The 20941-nt window shown below is 38.6% G+C and overlaps 1 protein-coding gene across 1 annotated transcript; it reads left to right on the forward strand.

Moving 5' to 3' along the window:
• Positions 1 to 12307: 12307 nt before the first annotated feature.
• LOC115630437 (protein aubergine-like) lies at positions 12308 to 17389 on the forward strand. The gene is made up of 9 exons (XM_030526997.1): positions 12308 to 12473; positions 13621 to 13665; positions 13833 to 14335; positions 14397 to 14589; positions 15353 to 15480; positions 15640 to 15794; positions 15854 to 16240; positions 16317 to 16427; positions 16489 to 17389. Exons 1-9 carry the CDS (start codon positions 12362 to 12364, stop codon positions 17387 to 17389), a joined length of 2535 nt encoding a protein of 844 aa, XP_030382857.1. The 5' UTR covers positions 12308 to 12361.
• Positions 17390 to 20941: the final 3552 nt, after the last annotated feature.

A 20941-nucleotide genomic window follows, 5' to 3' on the forward strand; every position in this document is an offset into this window, starting at 1 on the left:
GAAGCAGCTCTAAAGACTCTTGACTCGAGGTCGTCCAAGTCTTATCTGGCTTCTGAAGGTACCCTAGCGTTGAGGGAGTTTTAGAGAGGACCTTCCTTAACCTTGCGGCATCGGAGGTGTTCTCAATATCTGAGCAGAAGTTCTGCCATGAAGATCGTTTGGCCTGTCTGAGTATTTTCTTGTACTCTGACAGGCTTTGTTTGTATGCATACCAGTGTTGGTCTCCCCCTTGGGATCTGGCTGCATTGAAGAGTTTCCTAGCCTTTTTTCTTGCCTCACTGACCTGTGGAGTCCACCAGGGAGGCTTGAGTTTGCCTCTTGGTTTCCCAGTGGGGCATGATTTCTGCAGCGCGGTGTTGCACGCTGTGGTGTATTGTTTTATTAGCGACGAGGTGAATTCGACTGTGTCTGGGCCCTCGGGAGGGTAGTATGGAAGTAAGTTACTTAAGTGATTAGAGTACAAAGACCAATTTGTGCGTCTAGGATTTCTAATCGCGATTGGTCTTTCATTCTTTAGAGATACTTCGAATTGGATGTATCTGTGATCTGAGAAGGAGTGTTCTAATAGGACTCTCCATTTGGAGATACGATTGTAAAGTGCGTCTGACGCCAAAGTAAGGTCAAGAACCTGGCTACGGTTCCTTACCACGAAAGTTGGATCTGATCCAGCATTACATAAAAGTATGTTAGTAGACAGGATGTAGTTAAAAATGGACTCACCCCGTACATTGGTATCAGTGCTACCCCACTGAGTGTGATGAGCGTTGGCATCGCATCCTATGAGCAGATCAATGTTGTTCTGCCTGCTGTCCTCTATTATTTGTCTTGTCAACAGAGGTGGAGGGTTAGCTTCCTCGTAAGCCATATAGGCTGAGCATATTCTTAGAGGCTTTGGCTTAGCCTCAATGCATGCGGCTGTGTTATCTTCATTACTGAAATTGGATAGCAGAAAAATGTTTATGTTTTTCTTGATTAAAATGCAGGTTCTGGTCTTGCCTGAGCTCTTCGCTGTGATCAGCTTATACTCCTTCGTCCCCAGTCCAGAAACCTTGTCCCTACGGACCCAAGGTTCCTGAATGAGGACTACGTCGATGTCGTCTTTGCTCAGACGATGTATTAGGGCAGCTGTTGCTGCTTTGCAGTGGTGGAGGTTAATCTGTAGAAACCTCAAGGGCATCTACCTCCATCTCCACCACTGTCCTATCGGCCTCGTCGTCGTCTAGGATGAAGTCCTCATCCTCGTGGCCTAAAGTCGCGAACCCTTTCGCCAGTTCGGAGGTTTCGGAGGAATATCCTTCAAGGATATCCTCATCATCCGACGCGACCTCTGTTTCAGGACTGCCTGGAACGACTGGTTCTGCGTCTGCTGGTTCCGCGTTTTGTGTGGTGGGCTTACCACTCGCTGTGTCACCTCGGTAGACACGTATGGCTACCGATTTGTAGCCATACCTGGCCAGATTTCCACATCTTGCCAGCTCGTCCACCGATTCCTTGTTTATAACGAGTACGATCTGGCGCGTGGTCCCTTCCGCCTCCTCTACCTTGACCACGCTCCAGTCGTCCGTTTTCATGCTCGGGTTGCAGATCTGAAACACCTTCAGGATCTCTTCTGGCTTCTCTGGTTTCGCCGATACCCTGACCCTGGCACGTGGTCTGCTGGGTATGTCGCACCAGTCCACCGCAACCAGTTTTGCACCTGGATACACTTCTCCGAGTGCTGCAATGGATTTCTTGTAGGCCTCGGCTGACCGCTTGTCATGACAAGCGATGGCCTTGACCCTGCCTTGATGCCATCCTGCATCGTCGCATATAGGTGGTGGTCCTCCACTCGTTGCCAGGTCCGTCAGAAACCGACCTTGCAGCTCGTTTTCGACTCCTGCCCATCGGTGTCTCGGGATAAGACCATCTTTGCTGCCCTTGTCAAGGACACCAATGAGGATCTTATCCTTCGCCACTTCTGCGAAGGTTCGATGCAGAGGCTGCGGAGGTCGTGTTCTTTTCGCTGGTTGTGGCGGCGTATCTTCTGCCGACCTCTGCCTTTTCGGGGCATTTTTGTTTCTTTTTACCGGAGCTGGCTTGAAATCCGGTAGGATTTTCTTCGCCCATTCCACCATCCTTTGACCGTCTGGTGACATCTCGGGGGCGGAGTGGTTTTTTTGCAGAATGACTGCTGCGCGTCTCTTGTCTTGAAACGACGTTTTTGTTTTGGGTGGTAGCATTGCCGAAGTTTCTGGCTCTGCAGAGTTACCAGCCTCCTCCAATTCTACTGCTGGCTTGGCAGCTTGGCTTAGCTGCTTCGCCTTCGAAGTGGAGGGGGTCTGATGCTCCCCAGATTCTGAGACAACCGATTGGCTTGTCGGATTGTCTCCACCTGTACTGGCAGCAATGGAATGGGAGCTGCTAGGGGTTCCCATTCTGGCGACAGTCAAATCTATGACCATCTGGTTAGAGGGATTTGAGGTCCCGTCCGGCTTATGGCGAGTTCCGGTCTCATTGTTTTGTTTTGTTAATTTGTTTTGTTTTTTGGTGCTTTGTTTCATTATTGGTCCCACGAGTAGTCGGGAAGGGTTGGGTCACCCGTGGCATAGCCCGAGTACCACGGGAAGCCTGATTTAAACTGGAGGTCGGCAGGTATCCAGAGTTCGCATAGTAGAGACTGAGCACCCCCTCAGCCACGCATCCATCGGCCTAAGCTGTTCCGCTTTGGATTGGGGAAAATTTTATAGAGTATTCAGCTCTCGCCCGACCACCATTAGTCAGCACCACAAGGCAGAGACATGACCGTGCCAAGGGCCTGCTTCCAGCCGCCCTCGCGAGGAGAGTATGGTCGCACTTCCCATGGTGTATCACAATTACGGCGCGTACCACCTGGCTTGGTGGTTACACGTGATCCCCTTGTGATACCCATTGGCTGACGGCCTAACTCGTGTATATCAAAGAAAGAGAATTAAAGAACAACCGGCATTGAATGCACTGACTTGAGAAATAATTATTATTAAGCGCTCAGCTTGGAAATGTAACAAATTCATGTGATAGTAACAGCAAATCGGGCCACCGAATATACTATACATAGTTTAAGTTCACTTTCGTTTCTCCATTTACTTGTATGTATCGGCTCATTAAAGCCATGACAAGTATTGTGCGTGTGCACATATGTATGCGTTTCCATACCCATTACCAGTAAATTAGAAACACAAGGCCATTAATTAAGTACACTCTAAGTGTGCCAACGCATCGGCAACGACCCAAGTCAAGTCAGTCTAATCAAATTCTGTCAGGACACAAGGACATCGACAACAGGCGGTGGCAGCGTTGTCGTCGTCGTCGTAGATGTCTGAGAATAAGCCTCGAGGGCGTAGTGACCTCGACTCTCGCATTAATGATTGAAATGTATTCAATTGTTTGATTAACTGACCGTCTGAATGACTGGGCGCCCTGCAGGGTCTAAGACAGAGTGACTGGCTGACGGATTGAGTGACTTATTGACACACTGACTGCTTGACTGCAATCCATGATTAATGACTTTCGGGATTAAAAAATTATTTGCGTCAAATTTGTAGCAAATAAAATGCTAGGCAAAATTTTAATGGCAATCTCGCCACGTCATCATTATCGTCATGACCATCATCGCCATCATCGCCATCATCATCATCGTCATTGAAAATGAATTATGCACAAGAATTATGTGCGACGCCGGTTCGGATTCACTGCTATACGAATGCCCAGCCCCAAACATTTTACTTACTCTCTGACAGTCTGTCTCTCCATCATCCAGTTCCATTGCCTGTTTAGCGCTTGTCAATCATTAATCAAACAATTTATGTTAATTGAATTGACGGCGATTTATGGCAATTTTTCAATCATATTGCACAGCTTTGTAGTTATGGCTTCCTGCTTAATATGGTTTCTGCATAAAAAATTGATTATGGTGACAGCCACAACGACGACGGGTATAACGATGATGACGATAACTCTCTAGCTGTTGTCACTGTAACAGTAAAATGTCTGCAATGCACACACACACACACACACACCCCAATATACACACATGTAGTATAAGACCTTTAGTTGCGACGACCAACAGCGTCATGCATTTTATGGTCGAGCTGAGCGCAGCAATTGACCTACTTTATAGATACACATACACACACACACAAGCACACACACAAAAATGCAGACACACATACTCGTATACATATGTATGTGCAAACAGGCAAGCCGTTGATAATATGTGGGTTTAGGATTTTCCCCTATGAGTACACAGAAACAAAAATACTCCCCATTTGCCACTAATCTAATAACAATTCATATTTGATAAAATACTTGTGTAATTAATTTGTTGTATAATTCAGTTTTATTGACCCTAATACAATAATTTGCTCATCCTTAACAAAACTATAAATAGTAATACAATTATTTGAATATTCGAAACGGAAATTATAAGTGATTGTTTGAAAATACACTTGGCCAAGAATCAAAGAAATATTGTCAGCATGTACAACAATTAAATTGACAGCAACAAATGAGAATAATTTGTTAATAATAAAACTCAATCAAGAATTAGTTAGAAGCTTATACCAAAACTCAATGATAGTTATTTGCTGATAGAATAGAAGAGCTTCAACAGCTAAGCCTTCCATGTAAGGGAGTACGAACCGTTGCAAACATGTATGCAAGGCCAGGAAATTAGGCCACAAAAATAAGCACTAACAAAAGAAAACACACATTTATGAGTATATAATACGCATTTAAGATAATTAAAAAAAAAAAAAAAAAAAAAAATATTGAAATTAACTAGAACAAAGTATGTATATACATAATTTAAATAGAATAAACGAAATTATATAATTTGTAAGGAGAAGATAAGAAAGGAAGAAGAATGAAGTCGGCTAGAGTATAGACACCTGAATCAGAATTGTCAATTTTCTTTTGTGTGGTAATGCCATTTACAAATCACAGATTTTTCTATGTATGCATTTATGTACATTGTGAATCATATTTAAAAGAATATTTGAAAGCAACAAGAAACAATTGATGTTATAATTAAGAATTTAAATTTCTAAAAACAAGTCGAGCAAGCCCGACAGTGTAGTACCCTGTACCCAGGTAAACTTAAAAAAAAATTAATAAACTCGTCCTTTCTCGGACATGTCGGAGATGCTTCCTTCTGCATATTACATACTTTGCAAAAACCTAATATACGCTTTTTACCCGACGGGTACAGAGTATAACAAACACGACTACAAGCACAAATTGTATTGAGTTTTTAAGTTCGAGCATCAATTCAATCGAAAACATCCAAGCTTATCAGCATTTCTGTAATGTAATAGGCAGACGAGAAAATATGCTATATTTATCTCTTAAAGAACTAATATAATTGTTATAAAAAAATTAAACAAAAACATTCCTACAGAATCGTTGCAGATATTAAAGTATTAATTGGGTGGCACAAAGTCTTCAAATATTTTAGTAATAACTGGATTTTTTGTTAACACATTTATTTAATTCTGCATTTCAAAATTCTAACTAAATTTGTTTGGTTTTACCTTATAGGACAACAAAAAATACCATTAGGTCTTACGTCTAGCCCAGAACTATCTCGGGAAGTATGTACTATAACTTGTTTGAACTACTAGTTGTCGTTGGGCAGCCAAGTAGGCCGGAAATGCCCTACGAATGTTAGCATCAGTGTCTTCATCTATTTGCTTGTCTTGATTACAGTCAAATGTGATTTTAAGGCACGTTTAACACACACACACACACACTTAAGTATACCTACGCATGAATGTTTATTTGCAAGCGCACATGTGGGATCGTACACGCCCGCAGCAAAGCCTACAATCAAAGGAAAGGACTGACCCACCAAGCAAATTGTTAACAATATCAACAGAACAAACAACAACAGTTGAGCCTTGGAGTGAAGCTCAACGTTGTGGTTAACAGACACAAGTGTAGGCCACTATGGTTTTTAACTCGAGTCCAACTAAATAATTTCATATTATCGTTTTAAAAAGTTCCGTACGAAAAAGGGATAAAGGAATATATATAACAAAGAAACAATTTTCATCTTACATCAAATATCTAACGAAAATGATCGCCAATGATATTTGGAGCGATTATTTGATTATTAAATTTTTAACTAATTTTTAGTTTTCTTTCATTTTTAACTTTTAATTCCGTTTCGTCTGGGATTTCTAGCTCCCAGAAAGAACTGCATATAATTTAATATGCTAATATGTATAGTGTTTAGGTTTGTTTCATTTCACCTCCTTTTTGAACAAATCAGACAATAATTATGGGAAGAGAAATGACACTTATACCATCGCCATTTACAGACATCTGTTTAGAACTACAAATACTATATGTATTTGGCAATTTCAAGCATATAACTGCAACGCATTGTGGATTTAAAAAGAACTTGTTTATTTCTGTTCCACTGTGCATCCCGCTCTCCAACCGTCCTTATAATATGCATGCGCCCAGTTCATGCTGCCTCTCACTCAGCTGAGTGATGGTAGCTTACTTTATTGTTGTTGTTGTAACCACAGCCAAAACACTCACATACATCTACATACATACACACATAGATGTCAGGTTGCTTTGGGCATTGGTTTTTGTCTGCACTAAATGTCGCCTCAACTGCTGCTGTTTTTGTTGTTGCTGCTACTGCACATCCACTGGTGGCCGATGGCCAATGGCATTTGCCCAAAGCGTCGTTGAGGTTTGCCGGCATTGCTGGCAGCCGCATTGGCTTCCAAGCTGCTCCTAGTTAACTTGTTTCCGTGCCTGGCATGTTTGTAGTTGTTATTGTTGCTGGTTTTTTGGATCGTTGTGTGTCTGAGCTGTGCTTATTTTTGCGGTCTTGATGTGTAATTAAGTCAGAATTCTTTAATGTAATTGATGCAGCAATGCGGGCTTGACAATTGTCTGACTTTGCGCGCTCGAAGGACATTAACTTGTCTGCTCAAGCGACAAATAACAAATGTTGCAACTAGACATGAACTTAAAGCTTCAATTCATGCAATCTCTCTATTACCTAAACACGTGTAAAGTAATCAGGAATATGCAATTAGCTGGACTAAACACTTTAATTTTTTTTGAAATCTTTCCTACTATGATTTTTTCATATTATACCAAAGGTGGAATAGGTTGTAGCACCCGACCTAATGCTGACAAGTTCAAAGCACAGTTAGATGCTGACAGATCAATAAAATGATGGAGGTCCCCATCGGATTAACATTACTTAATCTCTATTATTATACTCCACAAAACGGAATTGTAAGTTATATATGAAATAAAATATTCAAATCAATTGGTATTTATTATTTTAGAAACAAACAAAATACATATTCACATTTAATCGAAAATTGATAAGTCCCTTCGCAAATATATTAAGTAGTTCTTGTTGTATATCTATTAATAAATAGAAACTCTCGTCTTAGCATAGAAAACAAAATGTGTCTTTTCAAATCAATTGTTCTAAATTGACAAATTACAAAATGCAAGTCTTCCAAAATAAAATACCTCCCTGGCACTTCTCCACTACAGACTTACACCAAAAATGTAGCAAAAGTTGAAATAGTTGCAGGAAGGATTGATACAAACTCTACATACCTTCACATAAATAATATACATATATAATTTATAAATAATAAAAGAATGTTATTAAGTTAGTTTATTATTAAGATAGCCTAAGTAATTAAACCCGATAGGCTTCTTTGAATAATTTTTCGCGTTTTACACTGTCAATGTTTAACCTTTTATATTTCCCCACTTTGTAACTAACTTTTAACTAACTTGAAAATTCAAAATGTTCTAAAGAAAAGTGAATACATTTAAATTTAAATATAATATATTGTTTCTATGAAACGGCAAAAGATAAAAAAGTGATTTGAAGTTTCACTAAAATATTATGGGCACCTTTAGTTTTACAGATTGTGTACAAAGCCGGATGGGCTGGAAGCCAATTTAGTTCCAATTTCGTGTATATGTGTTAATCTAAACATTTCAATTTGCAAATCTTTTAGTATTCTGCGGCCATTCCCAATCATTTCTCCCCTTCTAACCCACATTGAAATTGTCATTAAAATGTCAAATCTCCTGATTTGTGTTCCAATTGCTATAATATGCACAGCACGCAGGTTGTTCCCCTGCCCCTCCCCCTCCCCCCGTGCTCATCGTCCATCTTGCACGCAGCTCGACCCCATTTTTAATCACTTTTAGAGCACATGCTCACCTCGCTCGTTGCATGTGTCATAAATGCGCTTGCATAAATTTGTGCCTTAAAACTTTTCAGCCCCGGCCGGGTAAGGCAAAAGTTTTGGGCAGCACGTTTTAAACCAGCGCTCAGAGCCACGAAGCCAGCTGAGTCAAGCTGAAAGGTAAGCAAATGTTCCAAAGGTAATTTTGTGCAAATACATCGAAAAAAAAAGAATAATAAAATAAATGGAAACATAAAACTGCAAATTACACTAGTATTTGTACATTTGTATACAGCAACACTTATATATTTATGTGTGTGTGTGTGTGCTTTTGAGTGGGCGCAGAAAGTTTAACAATAATACGCAAATGCCCCAAAGCGAGAACTGCTAGCCGCAATGCTTGTTGTCTTCTGTTGGCTACAACTGGCACTAAAACCCCAAAAATGTTGCTCTTTTTGTTATTTTTGTTGCTCCTGCGATTAAATATTGCAAAAGTTGTGCGTGTATACACACACACACACACACATTGAACCATTTTACTTAGATTGCACAACAAACCCAATGACAATGCCCAACAGAGAGAACGAGGGCAGTTAGAGGGGGGACGACCTGTGGTTGGGCTCACATTTTGTGTAACATGGCCAACACATGTTTCTGTGGCAAAGCACAGCAATTTCTGTTAACAATTTTATTATTAAAATTCAAGTATACAGTATATGACGGTGTGCCTGTGTGTGCCAATGCAAATGTCCAGTGTGTTGAGTGTGCATTGACTAGTGAGCCAACAGCTTTCAATTGGCCACAAATGCATTAGTGGTTTTGTTGTTGCAATGGCACCCTGCAATACCTAAAACAACAATTTTTGTTCACAGTTTTTTTTTTTTTTTTTTTTAATTGAAATGTTCCTGAAGCTATCATAGATGTCAGATGGGCAGCTTAGAGAATAAAAGCAATAATCTTAATTGCGCTTAGAGCATCGCTTAAAGGCTCACAGTGCATTGCATTTGCATCAACCTATTATTCAAAGATTAGACACAAAATATTACCCCCTCCTTGCAAATCATATTTACGGCTATTACCCATTCATTGTTAAGTTGGGGTGCTCAGAATATATAGTATTATGTCTAAAAGTTTAGTACGGCGATTCAAGGGATATTAAAAGGCTCCAGCAATATTCACTTAATTATTACATTACTATATATCCCTTCTTTTAGTTTTCCTTTTCATTCAATTTAGTTCAGTTCTGATATTGGCATCCATAAGAAAGCCAAATGCAGTTGTTAACCTAAGATGTATCCTTACAAAAATATAAACTTAAATCCATATTTCTTCCTTGACAAAAGTGTACGTACGATTTTATGTGACACTTTATTCTTCGAGCGGTTATTAAAGCTCTTGATTTTGCTTGGTTCTAGAAATTATTCGCATATCCTTTAGAAGCTTTCTGAGCACTTGCAAGAGGATTTCGTGCATATCAATGGCTTGCCATAAAGAAATCTCCACCGATTTGCGAAAAAAACTCTTAAATGAATTTTAAGGTTTGTTTAGAAAATGCGTATAAATATAAGGACAAGGACTTCGATTTTTGGAAAAAAGGTTTTTCCTACCGGCAAATCAATGTTTAATGTATTCGGAAGTAGATTAGCGAAATGTAAACGCAGCATTAAATCCTAATCATTTGGTCGTTACAGTCTAACATGACGGAGGTAGTGTCGTGGTTTGGAGGGCTGTTGCTATGTCTGGAGTAGGAAATTTGGTTATTATCACGGGCAATATGGATCGATTTGATTTCAAGAATATAATGGAACAGAATACAAATGAAGTGGTCGATGGTTGTTCCAACATGACATCAACCCAAAACGTACGCATTACGTTGTCAGGGGTTGGTTGCTCTTCAATGCACCACACCAATTGAATATTCTACCGTAATGCCTGGATTTGAAGAATATTGAACAAACATAGGAGCTTTTAGACCGGAAGCTGAGGAAATATGACGTTACCAGTGCGTTCAACGTAAAGGAAGAGCTTCAGGCTACTTGGCATGATATAACACCTGTAGAACTGCGAAATCTGGTGGAGTCAATGCCGAGGCGTATTCAGACATTCAGTCATTGAAGCACGTGGAGGTCCCACCAAATATTAAAATAAAAATGTTGTGGGGGTCAAGTGCTTTAAATCTCAGAACTATTACGAATTCTCACACTTTTGTCAAGGAAGAAATATGGTTTTTCGTATTTATGTAGACTTTTGGCGCTCACTGTAAGTCTTAAATTTGCATTGTCGTGAATATGCAAATACTCTTTCGAGTATTAAATCCAAATAGCTGAAAATTTTATTCCTGGACAGGATGCGATTACTTCAGAACCATCATCAAAACATTATGTCGCGCTAAATGACAACAAGGCCATATTACTCATATAATTTAATCAAGGTGATTTACGATTTAATTTATCTTCTGGTAAGCAATGCACTGTATTGGCGGCTGTTGCTTTTACAGCATTCATTGTACTTGATCCGAAATCGGTTTTTATACTCTGTACATAAACAGTTGGGAACATCACATAAACACACTTACACAGTGACACACTCACACAGTGACACACTCACAGACACAAACAGAGATGGGCAAAGTCTGTGCACTGCGTGGACACGAGTGCCGTGTTTCATATTCCAATTTCGTACGTGTTCGTGTTGGCTCAATAAAGCACGAAAAGACACGAACATGAAAATGCGATAGAAACAAAAACAACACGGCCAAAATATAATTTAAAGTTAGGGAATACTTTAAAATTTATTCCAGTTTTTTGCACTTAGTCTATCTTAAAACATTGTGTTATGTACATACATGTATTTTATTGTTAGAAAAAGCAAGGGATTTAGAGCGCATAGCCAAAAAATAACAATGTTAATTTGCATAAAATAAATTAATATTTTACGAAAAAGTAATGTCATGTACATATTTCGGTCCTTGGAAATTGGACTTCCATATACACATGTATACATGCATAAATTAAATATCGACATTCTCCTAATTATTCAACTTACAAAGAAAAATTTGTGTATTCATTCACCGTGCATACGTGATGCCCATCGACACATGCCCATCTCTAGCACCACTGCTGATCGCATATTTACAAGCGACTTACCGTTTGTGTTAAAAGGTTGCGTCAGCTAACAACGCTACAAATGTATTCTAAAGAATTCTGGCAGACATTAAGCGTTAAGCTGCAGCGTAAATTCAGAAACACGCCTTTTACACTCACAACATTCACATTCAAAAAACACATATGGACAGCGTTGCCAGACGTCCCGCTTTTGGCGGGATTTGCATATGTACATATGTATTTTTATGAATATATGTATGTACATGTATAAATATACATACATACATAAATATACACATGTACGTACATAATTATGTATGTATGCACATATAACCATACTATACATAGTATTTATTGTACTTTATGTCCTAGCTCTCCAATCGTACCAAAGTAATTTGCTATTTGCGAAGTGAACTCTTTAGAAACTTTTAAGAGTGTCGGCAGGGAAGTATGTATATAGTAAATAAATTGTTGTTACTTCTTTGCACAGGCACACAAGCCATACACAAACACACACATACTCGCATAATTATTCTACACAACTTATGTAGATATCAGTTGCAAAAGTACAGTTTACAGAAAATAAATTTGTTGGTTCTTCTCAGGGCTTTGAACAGGTTCGATAGTCTACTTACAGATTTCGAATTTATATCGGCCTTCCTAGGAACGGCGCAGTTACGCTGTCGATTTAAACTAACATACAATAGCTTAGCAACGTACTTTTTGGACACAAGGAAAAAGAACAGTTACTGGTAGGGCATAAAAAGTGATTACAAACAGTGATAAGTAAACCTTCCTTTACAATTTACCTTTCACTACAATAAAAATTAAAACTAAAAATGTATATTAATTTGATTTGTTTTGAAGTGGGTACAGGGTTGTGTTCAACAAGGGAATTATCGTTTCCTTTTTCATTTGTTGCGTTTGTTGCGATAGCTATAAAGTACTTCGCGCCGATTTCTTCATTGGTATTTCATTCGTTGTTTGGCGTGGATGTCCAAGTAAAAAGTTGTGCGGCGAGTTTCAGTTGAAAGCTTAAATAAGTTATAGAAGAGAATGAACAATTTTCCTTCGAGCGCTGGGTGTTCTCGTGGCGTAGGCCGCGGGGATAAACAAAAGCAGAAAAGATATCAGGGGCTGTCTCATAATTTGGTAAGCAAATATACGAAAAAGAAATCTACTATACTAGAATTTAATATAAAACTAATAGCAATTGTGTGCCTGCGCATAAGTATATATTTATATATGTATGTATGTGGGTTATTCCTCGTGTTTAAATAATTCACACCACATAGACTCTTTTTATTAGAAAATGGAGGAATAGAGAGCAACAACCGTTAATTGCCGTCGATATTGCACGCTTAAGCTGAATGGTATGTACACACATGTGCACATGGATATGTGCAGCACACAAAGGCAAGGCATTTTTAACAGTTATGTGAATGCATATGTATGTATGTTTATACATTTACATATGTATTAACAAAATTTCTCCGCGAAGTAATAAAATAAAACATTCTCGTATGTATGTACATGTGTGTGACTTTGTATGATCGCTGTATAATTCTTCGAGTGCTAACTACAGCCTACGAAAAAAGTCGAATGCATGTAGTTTCTGAAATACATATGTATGTATGCATGTAAATATCAATACATTCCCATGAATCCAACTTGACGCTTTCGCATGTGTGTGTGTGTGTACATACATACATATATGCATGTATATGTTTATTCTGTTACGCTTTACAATGTTTAGCCAAGTAGAATAGTTAAAGGAAGGTCATGTGAAATGCCAACAACAACAAAAGTGTCTGCCAGTTCCGTCATATCGTGTTTTTGTTTAAAGATTTAACAGTGATATATAATTTATTCGTTTTCAGGCGAGTCTTTAAATATACGGTCTTTTTTGTTTCAATTGCTTTTACGTTATTGAGTTTATTTAAATTCCTAATTGATGTTATGTATGTATGTACATATGATGTCCGTGCGTTTGGCAGCCGTGGCAATACACTTTCACCTCCTCTTAATACCCAGAATGGTAAGGTTTGTGCAAAGTACCTAACATGCAGAAGGAAGAATCTTCAAGCCCATAAAGAATACATATACAATATTCTTCATGAGCTAAAAGCTGAATAAGTGGTGCCTATGTTAAGGCATTTGTGACTATTCCAATATGTTGCAGTATTAACTTGCTGAATTGATAAACAATTAAAATTTAAAAGGTTTTGAGTATTAATTCAATTGAATCTGTGTATCTTTCATTTGATAGTTATTTTGAATTTATTTCATACAAATTTATATAACTTTGGGTGTTTTTCTTCTGCAGGGGCAAGGTTCTCAATCTGGGGAGAGCGTGCAAGGTTCAGATCGCCAAGAAAAAAATTCAAGTGGAAATTCACAGAGTGCACCCCGTTCAGAAACTGGTCAAGCATGCGCACTTGGGCCCCAGCGCGCTGAAGGCTAGTTGTGCTGATCTGTTTGTTCTTGTTGCAATTAAAAAAATCTGTGTTTCTTCTCTTTTGAACAGAAGTGGCTGGTGATTCTCGCGGCTCCGTACGTGGCCGTCGTGTAATTACCGACGTTGTCCCTTCGCGTCCCAGTGAAGTTGTTTCTAAATCGGGCACTTCTGGGACTCAAATAACTGTGCAAGCCAATTACTTTAAAATTTTGAAGCGTCCAGAGTGGACAATTTACCAATACCGTGTTGATTTTTCTCCGGACGTCGATAACACTCGTTTGCGTCGCGCCTACTTGAACGAGCATCGCTCTCTATTAGGTGGATATATCTTTGACGGCTCTCTTCTATTCTGTGCCAAGCAGTTTAAGTGCCCTCAAAATAGTGTTTATGTTTTGGAGTTGGTGACAAAAAATCGAGCCGACGAATCCATCTACATTAAAATTAAGGCAGCTGGCACTGTTGAAAAGGCCGATATTCAGCAGTTCCACGTGCTGAATTTGATTCTTCGTCGGGCTATGGAGGGATTGAAGCTTGAACTTGTATCGCGCAATTTTTTCGACCCTATGGCAAAGGTATGTTGGAAAAATTGATTTCCAATTGCGCTAGCACTAATTAATGTTTTTATGTTCAAAGATTAAATTGGAGAACTACCGCATGGAGATCTGGCCTGGCTATCAAACTTCGATTCGTCAGCACGAAACCGACATTTTACTGTGCGCTGAAGTCGCTCATAAAGTAATGAGAATTGACACATTGTACAACATTCTATCGGATTGCGTCCGTGATTACGAGGATTATCGAAGTGCTTTTCGCAAAGAAGTAGTGGGTGAGTGTTTAAATATGTTTATATACCCGAGAAAACGACTAAACTATGGTGTAATAAAAACGTACGCCAACCCATCCCATCATTGTTCATTTTTCTAAGAAACTTAGATTGTTCCTAAAATTAAAAAAAAAAAAAACTTGTCCTTTCTCGGACCTAGGAGAATCTGGATGCCAACTTTGGTTAGTCTAGCTTTTATAGTTTCTGAGATCCTCGCGTTCATCCAGACGGACGGACATGGCTAGATCGATTTCTCTCGTCATGCTGATCAAGAATATATATACTTTATGGGGTTGGAGATGCTTCCTTCTGTATGTTACATACTTTGCACAAACCTAATATACCCTTTTTACCCTACGGGTACAGGGTGTAAAAAGGCGTAATTTGTTTTTTTTTATGTAGTGGCTTACAATGTTATATTCCAAAAATATATTTGCACAAATGTTTACTCTTATATTTAACGCTCATTGAAGCAAGAGGTACTTCCCACTTTGGTGCATATCACAGTTAATTGCAATAGGCACGCGCAACGAAAAGCTAATAAGCGTGATGTCAGTCATTAAACTCAAGACTGGTGCCAGCTCTTTAAAAGTTTTTTGAGTCCTTTGCTTTAGAGCGGGATAGATCAGTATATGGTACCAACGTGGTCATTTGTTTTGCACTCAACAATACAAAATATCAGATTTGCAAAATAAGTAATAATAAATATGTTTCATGCTTAGTTCTCAAATCAAAATTGGTGTCTCTTTTCATTTATTCATCGCAGGAATGGTTGTGCTGACAGATTACAATAACAAGACGTATCGTGTGGACGATGTGGATTATAGCGCCTCCCCATTGTCTGTGTTCTCCACTAAGGATGGGGACATTTCATATGATCAATATTACAAAAAGGTATTCAATGCATTGCTTCTTTAATATACCTGGGCAACGTCCCCATAAAAAGTATTCCACTTTTTTTTAAAAAGAGTCTAATCGAGATGTCTTAAGTAGTTTTCCATATATTTTTCTTCTAAGTTAAAGCTCAAATACACAATTAAGTATCGTTTATAGCGTTATAATATCACCATACGTGACCTTAAACAACCGCTTGTTGTTTCTCACCCAACCGATAAGAACATTCGTGGAGGAATGGATCAACTTATTATGTTGATCCCAGAGCTGGCACGGGCCACCGGTATGACCGATGCAATGCGGGCTGATTTCAAGTTAGTCAAACCTGGACGCGCCTATTAGCTGTCACTCTTATCAATGTTTCCTTTACCAGGTTAATGAGAGCAATGAGCGAACATACTCGATTGCCGCCTGAGAGGCGCATTGAGCGCCTGCGTGTTTTTAATCGGCGCTTGACATCGGCGCAGAGCGTGGATGTTTTGAGATCATGGAATTTAGATCTAGACAAGAATCTGGTTGAGATACCCGCCCGCGTTCTGATGCCAGAGAAAATTTTTTTCGGCAACCAGAAGCACTATACTTGCGATAATCGCGCTGATTGGACTGGCGAGTTCCACAAGACCGCGATGTATGGACACGTTGACATTAAGCGTTGGATTGTGATAACACCCAAGCGTAGCCTGCGTGAAACCCAAGACTTCGTGAAGCTTTGTATTCGTGCAGCTGCCGGCATGAAAATGACGATTAGTGAACCTCGGTAGTACGTATCGATATTAAAGTAAAGACTTACATAGCATAGATTCAATGTTTTCACTTACGATTATTAATATTTACAGTGACGAGATTCCGGATGACCGTAATGGCTCATATTCCCAGGCAATTGATAAGGCTGCATCCCTGGACCCTCAGATTGTGATGATAGTGCTGAAGACCAGCAATGAGGAAAAGTATGAAGCAATTTCACTTCAAAGTTGTTTGTTTCTTACCAACTGTTTTTTCTCTGCGTAGGTATGCCTGTATTAAAAAACGGGCTTGTGTCGACCGTCCGGTGCCATCACAAGTTGTCACCTTAAGAGTTATTGCCCCACGTCAAGAGAAAAGCGGCGGCCTCATGTCAATTGCCACTAAAGTCGTAATTCAAATGAATGCGAAATTGATGGGAACTCCGTGGATGATCGACATGCCGATGCGCGGCTTAATGACTGTCGGCTTTGATGTCTGCCACTCTTCGAAAAACAAAAACAAATCATACGGCGCACTAGTGGCCACCATGGACATAAGGACCTCGGGGCGTTACTTTTCAGCGGTTACTGAGCACCTGAAGGGTCAAGAGTTGTCGGATCAGATGGCTATGAACATGAGATTAGCTTTAAAAGCTTATCAGGAGCACCACGGTGCGTTGCCGGAACGCATTATCTTCTACCGCGATGGTGTTGGTGATGGCCAACTCCATCAGGTTGTCCACATTGAAGTGGAACTGCTGAAGAGCAAGCTGGACGATATTTACAAGTCAGCTGGAAAGCCGGAAGGGTGTCGTTTGGCATTCATTATTGTATCGAAACGAATTAATACTCGATATTTTGTGAATAAGCGCAACCCCGCCCCAGGCACTGTTGTTGATGACATAATAACCCTGCCAGAGCGCTACGACTTCTTCCTGGTGTCGCAGTCCGTACGCCAAGGCACCGTATCCCCAACAAATTATAATATCATTTATAACAAAATGGGCCTCTCTGCCGACAAACTGCAGATCTTAAGTTACAAAATGACACACATGTATTACAATTTTTCGGGAACTTGTCGCGTTCCTTCTGTCTGCCAATATGCACATAAGCTGGCGTTCCTTATCGCCGAGAGTATCAATCGTGCTCCTTCTTCCGGTCTAGAGAACCAGCTTTACTTCCTTTAGAAACGAAGGACCTACTATTACATAAACAACAATGGCTATGAAGTTGATTATTATGATTTTATATGATTTACCATTTCATGTGACGAAAAAGAAAAGCGACGATATCGATTAAAGCTTTGTATGTCGATGCTTTCAAACTAATTTTAACGAAATTATTATATTATTCCTCGTTTCTGAATTTATTTCATTTATTCTTCATTAAAACAATGTAATTCTAGTTGAGTCAGCTCAACTCTTAAATAAAATAATAAAACTGAAACTACATCATTCTTACGGTTATTCCTCGTGTTTAAAGTTGACTATATTTTCGTATCACCGTTTACTAGAGCACGTCTCAGCATACTTGTAGTGTATTGAATTTCGTTTGTTTGGTTTAATTAGGTATTGATATTTTTCTCGTTTTAAAGTTCACAGTATATTGTCGTATAAAAATTAATTTGCAAATGGGTTTAATTAGGTATTGGTATTCTGTCACGGTATATTGTCGTTCGTATATATGTAATGTAATTTGTAATAAGATATTTCTTTAAGTATTCTCATATTATTATTGTGTTGTGTTTCCTTGGCTGACACCGACTCCAAACATAACAATAATTCTACCTACATTATTGTAGAAGATATACAAAATTATTTGTTTACTTTTTAGCGCATATTATTATTATATTAATTTGTGTTGGAATTGTTTGAAGTCGGTTTTTTATACCCTGTACCCGTAGGGTACAGGTTTGTGCAAAGTATAAAGTACATGAATCATAATGACGAGACAAATCGATCTAGACATGTCCGTCCGTCTGTCTGTCTGGATAAAGCGTCCGTATGAACACTATAAGAGATAGAGACACCAAATTTTGCACAAAGATGCCTTATGTGTGTACGCTGTGCAAATTTTTTGATTGCCACCCACTTCCCCTCGGTGGGGGTTTTCCCGATTTTTTGTTTGTATAATCACCTATACCCCGGAGAGTAGGGACACCAAATTTTATTTCAAGATACCCTTTGTGAATACGCAGAAAATGGAATTTTGGAATTTCCCTCCCTGCCCCTCTCCACCGCGATTCATGATTTTCCGTAACTCTCGTTATTTTTGGAATTTCAAACTCAAATTTGGCAAATACTTCCAGTTGGTGGTTATGTGTCCGTATGTCGAGTCTCATTATGATAGGATGATTTTAAAGGAACTTATAGCCACATATTTCATCTCTGCCGAAGCGCTGCCTGCAGCGGTTATTGTTATTGCTACTTTTTTCAAACATGAATAGACATGCATACACTCACATAGACACAATTCCTATGTAAATTTCCAATTAAATTGAGCGTGTTTGATAAGAATAATTATCATTTTATAAAAAAAAAACGGTATCCCAACCCCATATGGAAGACATGTCTTTATCTTCCAAGAGGATTTATAGAACAAAAAGAAAAAATCTGCATTCAACTACAAATACTCGCAAAGTTAATAATGAAATATACACAACTTAACCCCTTAATAGGCCCATGCATTTATGGAGCGCCAATCAACAATTGCACCATTGATTGGCAACGGGGTGGGCAGCCAGACAGTCATTTTTAAATGCTACTTAAATGCATTTAAATGCTGCTCTCCATTAAACATGACATGGCAACACACTCAAGCACACACACGACTATATGTACTACGAGTATACGAGTATGTGTTTGCATGCATGAGTATATCCATAATTATGGCACTGAAAATTGCTGGGCAGCATGGCGCACCATCAAATGGTTCACCAAAATGCATTGGCATATTAAAACCCAAGCACAAAAAAAATATATTATAAAAATAAAGTCAAAATGAGCCGCACATAACAATGAATTTTAATTGCAATGAAGGCGACAGCAGCACAACAGCCACGACAACAATAACAGTACACAAAAAAGAGTCTCTGTGCATTTTAATTTACGCGCAAATTATGTTTAATAAATGCATTACAATAACAGCAACATTTTGTCATTAAGCTACAATGCATTTGGCTCTGTGTGAGTGAGTGTGTTCCCACACATTGCGGCAATAAAAAGATCAGCACTTGTCAAGCGATGGGTCATGGACACACAGGCAGGCAATCAACAACAACAAAAAGGGATCATTATTGTTATTAATAAACCAGTGAGCTATAAATTGGACTGTTGTATCTAGTATCTAGCATAAATTTAAATCTCTACTTACAAATTTTGCTTACTAGCATACTGAGTAGTTAGTCGATCCACCATAGTTCTTCGATTAGGAAATACATCTAGCGGTTATTTTATTTATTCTTGGCAACAGATTACGGACCAATGATCCGCCATATGTATTTACTGTAATTATCGAATTATTTCATTAAAAGTTACTACCAGTAGTTAGCTATTTTGCTAGGTATGAAAATCTGTAAAGCTCTGCAACGTTAAAAAGATCATTACTTATCGAGCGAATGGTCATGAGCACTCATATAGTCTATTAATAATGGTTTAATAAGCCGATATGGGCATTGACAAACCAAGCATATTAAACAGGTCAGCTAAACTGCAAGCTAAGCATAAAGGGCAGCCGCGTTGTGTAAGCATCCTGACGCTATGTTCAACGGCACATGTACTCCCCCCAACTGAAGTATCTGACCAACGACAATATGAGTTAAATAACAATAACCGCAATTAAACCAACGGATTTCTATCCAACATATAGAGTTCAATTGTAATACACATTCTATTCAGAACTCCAAGTTGAGCTTAACCGGCTTTACAATGTACTGTCTTCAAATCATCCAGAGAAATGCATTTATTTGTTCATATTCTTTTCGGACTTAGTGTCGGAATTATCTTCAAACTTAAAGTCTTCAGAAAAAATATACCGACTTTTAACTGATTTTTTAAACTTTACAATTAGGTTATACTATACTTTATCGTGAGCATTAGCAATGTTTAACCTCATCTATAAGACGACAGCCCTAATGTATGCAACATTTTTTTATTTCAAAATGTTTTTCTGTCACGTTTCTTCTGACCAGTGTTGCCAACATTTTAAAAGGAAAAAAAGCTCATTTTGTTTTTTACAAAAAAGCGTAATAAAAAGCTAAATTTATTTTTACAATAAATGCTTAACAAAATGTATTTTGCAAGGTTTTTTATCATCTTTGTGAACATTTTAAATGACATTTACGCATTTTGTTTTGTGTTCTTTTATGCATCTTCAAAATAGGTAAATGTGCCCTATAACTGTATGCTGAGAAACAATTAGGCACAGCGCGGCTTCTTGCTTCGTTAGCTTCTCAAAACCAATTTTGTTTTTCCCCATAGATCATCTCTAACAGAAGCAAATTACCTGATGCGTATCAGTTGTGGAAGTATTTTTTATTTATATAATGCTAGCTTAAGATTACAATCTTAAAACTAACAGAAGAGAATTATGTTAGCAATGGCTACTAGGGCCTTCAGCTATGTGGAATTATTTCCGCACATTTTATTTAAAGAAAAAAATTTGTTCAAGAGAGCTGAACTTTTTTTTTCTACTACAATACTTATGATTACTGACTGTATGCATATGAAGCCACGCTATGT

Source organism: Scaptodrosophila lebanonensis, unplaced genomic scaffold, assembly GCF_003285725.1.
Source record: "Scaptodrosophila lebanonensis strain 11010-0011.00,11010-0021.00 unplaced genomic scaffold, SlebRS2 tig00001410-arrow-pilon, whole genome shotgun sequence".
Classification (NCBI taxonomy): Eukaryota; Metazoa; Arthropoda; class Insecta; order Diptera; family Drosophilidae; genus Scaptodrosophila; species Scaptodrosophila lebanonensis.

What these genes read in the sequence shown, in the direction of transcription:
- LOC115630437 (XM_030526997.1), top strand. Translation starts at nt 12,362, where the DNA reads ATGAACAATTTTCCTTCGAGCGCTGGGTGTTCTCGTGGCGTAGGCCGC. An exon ending in ATCTGGGGAGAGCGTGCAAG is followed by an intron (nt 13,666 to 13,832) that starts GTTCAGATCGCC and finishes TCTTTTGAACAG; the next exon opens with AAGTGGCTGGTGATTCTCGC. An exon ending in TTTTCGCAAAGAAGTAGTGG is followed by an intron (nt 14,590 to 15,352) that starts GTGAGTGTTTAA and finishes TATTCATCGCAG; the next exon opens with GAATGGTTGTGCTGACAGAT.